Consider the following 5,881-nt stretch of genomic DNA (forward strand, 5'->3'; position numbering starts at 1 on the left):
GTTTTATGTGAATTCCATTTAAAATAAAATAATGAAAATTAACGATAAAAATATTATTTCAACGAATAATTTTAGCTTATTTAATGTATAAAATGATGGCATATATTTTTTAAAATTATGTCTTTTATTAAGTGATTAGTCGAATACCTCGCTTATCTCTACGCCTATTGAAGATACGACAAACGACCCCCCATTATCTCCTCACCCCCTCGACCTTTAACCACCAAAATTTATTAGCATCAATATCACTAATACCCAAACTTCCCTGCAAAATTTCAGAAAATTTCGACAAAAGACACAGGAGTTATTAAGCTTTAAAATGACTGAACAGAATTGTGACCCCCTCACACATATACACAGAATATGACCCGAATTTTTTCTTTATTTCTAGACATTTCAAGGTCTCCCCCGAATCCCAAAATGTAAAAGTATTTGGGGGGAGGGTCGTTTTATACATAAAGAAAAGTTAATTATTATCGATCCTAAAAAATTTTCAACTGAAACAAACTTTAATACAAAGTAATTTTATGGTTACTTATCTTTTAATTTCTTCTTCTTTTTTTAAACAGATAATTTTTACTTTAACAAGAAGCACTTTAATTATCTTAATTTTCTTTCTTACTTTTATTTATTTTAACACGTTAAAAAAAACCACCCGTCTCGTAGACTGTTTTATATTATTTAAAGAATTAATTTGATGACTTGAACCAAAACAAATTTTGTATAATTTTAACACTTAAGATCACACACACATTTAAAGCAATTATTTCTTTTAAACACTCCACTTAATTGTCTCCTGAATGAGCTCCACATCCAGTTTATATAGCAGACTCTACCAATTTTCTATCCTTTAATGAGATAACTTTTTAAGATGTTTCCTTATTTAATTCTTAATACACAGCAATACCTCCCACCCCCAATTGCCTCGTATTTCTTATAGATTTTACACGTTTTAATAGTTTTCTACATTGGAATTTATAAAGTAAAATAGTAGTATTTTTTACTAATTAAATTAAGAGAATATTTTAATATTTAACATCTTATATTTTTACTTTTCAAGCTGTTATATATAAGAGAGAGAGATCTGTCGTAAAATGGCCCCTCCTCAAAATTTTGCAAAAAAATTCGGGGATTTTTACCGTATGTATAAATGTTATTGTGTGGGGGGAGAAACGATTTTGTTCATTCTTTTTCAAGCTTAATAACTCCTATGTCTTTTGTCGAAATTTTCTGAAAGTTTGCAGTGAGATTTCTATATTTGGGTCATTGATGCTGTTAAATTTTGGAGGTTAAAGGTCGAGAAAGTGGGGAGATAGAGGGGGAATCATGTGTTATATCTTGAGTGGGATCAAACTTAATGATGATTTTATACGTTATTAGCATTTATAATGTTTTTAAAACTCATCTTTATTATGAAAATTAAGCCTTTTCCATTTTATAATAATTAATTTTAGTAAAAGTTTGAAAAAAAATCTCAACAGATGGCGACACACATAACTTCAGTATTTTTGTCGGGAAAGTTACGCTGTATTTTTTAATTAATTTTCTTTTAAAAATTTACTTAAAATTTATTTAAAATTTAATTTATTTGTTATATACTTAATTTTTAATAAAATAATAAATGAAAGACTAAAAAAAAAACTATATTTATTATTATTTTTCAAAATATTTATTTTATTTTATATATTTTGATAATAAATCATCAACATTTAGATTTAAAAAAAAATTGTGAAGATCTCATACTTATAAATGATGATTCGATTGACGTAATAAATGACTATAATACACTTGATGACGTTATAAACTTATAAATGACGTTATTTACTTGATGACGTTAAAAACGTAGTTATAAAAGTGACCAATAAACGATCTGAATAATTTTTTTTTTTCCTTTAATTTCCGCTAATCCACTGCTGCCATCTGATGATATTTATAGAAATTAAAAATTTGAATTTTATTTAGAGTTTTATGGTAAGATTTGTAAACAGAAAATTAAAAAGTAAATAAATAAATCAATTAATTAAAACTAAACGTAGATAAATAGCAATATTCTTCATTTATGACTTAGAAAAATTGTGTTGAGGGAATCAATTTATAACCAAGTATGGATTCATTTTTCATCAATGTCATCTTCCTGAAGGGTTTAAATGAATACAAGAATATTTTTCTTACTCGATATCGATAGCAGACATATTAGCCTGAAGCATAGAAAAAAGTCTTCTATAGCAACGAGGTATTTGTTATTTTACCTCTCTAGAGTATTCTAATACTGTGAAAACCATTGCCATTTTCGGAGAGATTCTTTCATTTCTTGGCCCAGATAAGAGCCAGACTTGATGATTTTACGCAGAATAACACACTCAACACTCTCTATTGAATACTTTTCTCTTTCTAACTCACTCTTATCCTTTCTATTCCATTCTAGAAGTAGGTTTTTACCATTTATTCGGTTGAAAGGTACTGGAATGAGTGGAGACAATCTAACAGTAAATAGCACTATTTAATCTTAAAATGTAAAGAAAATTTAAATTCAGGAAGATTTTCTATTTAATTAAAATAATAATGCAATTTAAATTATTTATAATTATTTAAATTTTTATATTTTAATCCATTTTTTTCCTATTTATCTGCGTTATTGTATTTATCAACATGTAGATCGCGATCTACAGAGTTACATTTAATAATGTTTTTCGTTAGTTATATTTAAAATCTTTTAAATTATTATTATTATTTTTATTAATTTTGATATAATATTGTTAAATAAATGTTAATTAACTATTTTATTTTCATTTTTAAGAGGCATTACGTATTTCAGTATGATAAAAACGCTCATAAATGATATATTTAATAATTTAATTTAATTTAATGCTGAAAATTAAAATAATGTAATACCATTCTTTATATTAAAAAATTAATTTAGAATTTTAGATTTTAATTTAAATTCTAATCAGGAATCTTAAATGTTATCGCATCAAGGGCGCGTCGCGTCGCGTAAGTTCGCGTCGCAACTCGCGAAATATATATACATAAATTTTGCAGCATTAATCAATTATTGCTTAACACTTTATAATTATAGATACGTTTTAAAATGTTTAATGATTTTCTTAGGAATTAAATTAATTTTGAATTATTAAGGAATTTTACAATGCTGGCGCGACGCGACGTGACGCGCCGATGTAGTTGCGTCGCGCCCGAAGATTTTTATTATATTTTTTAATAATTTAATTATAGGTAAATATAAATGCCGAGAAGAATGGCCATCCATTGAGTCAGAAAGAGCATTTAATATCTACCTGGGTGTCGAACTGTTGCTCATCCCACTGATTATCATGACTACAACATACGTTTTGATTAGCAAAACACTTTGGATAGGGATTCGAGTCGAATACCCCAAAAAATCAAGTAAATATTTGACTTATTTACCATTCTATAATATTATAATGTCACATAAAGATAATTAAACTCTATTTTTCAGATCCTAAATACGCAGAGAAAAATACTAAGAAGCAATACTTCCCTGATACTAAGAACATTTACGATACACAATGCAATGGTGTGCATTCGGAGAATAACGTCACAACAATCAACCAATTATCACGCCCGAAACAAAGTAATAATTGGCTAGTAAGAGGTAGCAGCGTAAAAAATCAAGAAGCGAAAAAGAGGGTTGTAAAAATGCTCTTTGTTGTAGTCGTCGAGTTTTTCATTTGCTGGACACCCCTCTACATCATGCACACATGGTCCCTGTTTGATCCAAAGACGGTCTATTCGAGTATTGGTTTCGTTGGTGTCTCCATTATTCATTTATTATCATTCTGTTCGTGTTGCTGCAACCCAATTACTTATTGCTTTATGCACAAGAAATTCAGGCAAGGATTTTTAAATGCCATGAGATGTACTAAAAGAAAAAGATGGCAGTCGGCTCGAAGTAGTGACTATACAGCTACTCTGAATAGTATTTACAGTACTAGACTGGGTTCTATTCATGCGGGTAAGGATATAATTATAATAATTTGTATTGTAATATAAGAAGGATAATTCAGACAGTACTTATAGAGGGAGTTATAGTTTTACTCTTTATGCCTCGTGAAAACTATTAACAGGGCCTTTCTTCCATATATATCATGGATTCGGTCAGGCTTACAATGGGGATGGACGGGTGGTGAAAGATGGGTACCAAAACCCATGTCCCTCAGAACGATAGGATGATATCTCGTCCCTGTCAAAGGGTATACAAATTTTACTCAAGTATCACTCAAATCAGCATTTACAGTAAAATGTTCCAGTATGTCCGAGTGATGCATGTAATTCAGGAGGATTACTGCCATCACTCGAACAGACATATCAAAAATAAAGTTGATCAATCAAAGATCCTAGTTATCATTTGTTAATGCCAGTTGTCCATACAACGAAACATTTCAATTTACTGAATAACACGACAGAGATACGTAACAGGAAAGCATCTTAAGGCCAGACCAAGAAATTCCTGCTTAAACTAATTCTCCACGACATAAACATTATAACTTTCATATCTACCAAGAGAGCAGCCAGTAGTAGGAGCACTCGGAGGAATCTCAAGACTAGTCCATGACATAGCGAAGAAGAATGTTCAATGTTTCTACTCAACTTCAATCTTGATCTTCTTCAATTTTACCTCTTGTATTTTGAAAAACGTATCTTAAATTAGCAAATATTTCTCACAAAGTCTTTGGATTGATATGGTACATTCTTTACTCGCGACATTTTCATGGAAAGAAATCTCACAGAAGATTCACATTTGAAGAAAATGCAAGCCAGTCAACTCCCTTCTATGCTGCTTTCCATAAAGTAAAACTCATTAGAATTGAGAGCAAATATATTTAGCCCATTGTTTCAAATGTCGACTCGAATAATATTTAAGTAATATTTGTATATCTTCTCGTTTAATTATAATAAATCACACGGTACCGATAGTTATCTTCTGGATTATCCTATAAATTCTAGAGTTATATGATTGATTATACACTTAAATATTTAAAAAAATACTAGTTATATAACTTATGAAAGTATTTATTATAGCTTATCATTAATTGGTTAATTATTGTAGTGATAATTACTAATTTTACAGCTGTTATTAATAACTTTAAACAATACTAATTAACGAACGAAGTTGTTGTCAGTTAAGAATTATTGTATCGAAAATTTTACATCGTAAGTTTATTAATGTTGTCTGATTTATTTCTTATACTTATACGTGAAATAGTGGGCCTAATTATAATAATTTCTACTTCTCGTACAGAAACAAAGGTCCAGAATGAGGAGCTCGTCCCTCATTCGTTGTGATTAGTGAGGTATAGGGCCCGACATACTTTGTGCTATCGTGGGCCTAGCTATTCTCATTGCGAGTCATACCGAACCTGCAATGGCATGTAAAGAAGGCCCAGTATGGAACTACTTATATCCTGTTCCGTCCTTTACTATCTTCAATAAGGTTTATAAGGGTCCTGACCCTTATAAACCTTATTGAAGATGGTAAGGGACGACTCCGGGCCAAATCACTCATAAAAATTTCTGAATCGGTTCGGATTCGAATCCAGATCGCCAGAACAACAGATCAAACTACTACAATATAGGGGAGACCGGGGCAACTTCGGCATGTGGGGCAAGTTTGTCAAGCGCTTTTTTTTAAAAACAAATTAAAAGAAGACTTTGGTTATAGGTTAGGCAGTTGAGTTTTATTGGTGGCTTGTTGAGTGTAGTGTTTTTATTGTTCTCCAACAAGCGTAGTTGAATTATCAAGCAAATTTTCATTTTCGTTGAATTCCATATAATATTTTTTTTCCATTTATATTGAATTGGCAGGTTTTGTTATAATTCCATGATAACGAAAGTTACTTTTCCT

At 30.0% G+C, this 5,881-nt stretch overlaps 1 protein-coding gene across 1 annotated transcript in view; it reads left to right on the plus strand.

Annotated features, from left to right (window-relative positions):
* Nucleotides 1–3,235: 3,235 nt before the first annotated feature.
* The window catches only part of LOC111619335 (gastrin/cholecystokinin type B receptor-like), a 5,300-nt gene continuing 2,654 nt past the window's right edge, over nt 3,236–5,881 (plus strand). The window contains exons 1-2 of the mRNA XM_023361045.1: nt 3,236–3,402; nt 3,476–3,991. Coding sequence (XP_023216813.1) covers nt 3,330–3,402; nt 3,476–3,991 — 589 coding nt within the window. The 5' untranslated portion in view covers nt 3,236–3,329. The remainder of the gene's footprint in view (nt 3,403–3,475; nt 3,992–5,881) is intronic.

The sequence above is a fragment of the Centruroides sculpturatus genome, unplaced genomic scaffold, assembly GCF_000671375.1.
Source record: "Centruroides sculpturatus isolate CEXI.00-Female unplaced genomic scaffold, Cexi_2.0 scaffold224, whole genome shotgun sequence".
Lineage (NCBI taxonomy): Eukaryota > Metazoa > Arthropoda > Arachnida > Scorpiones > Buthidae > Centruroides > Centruroides sculpturatus.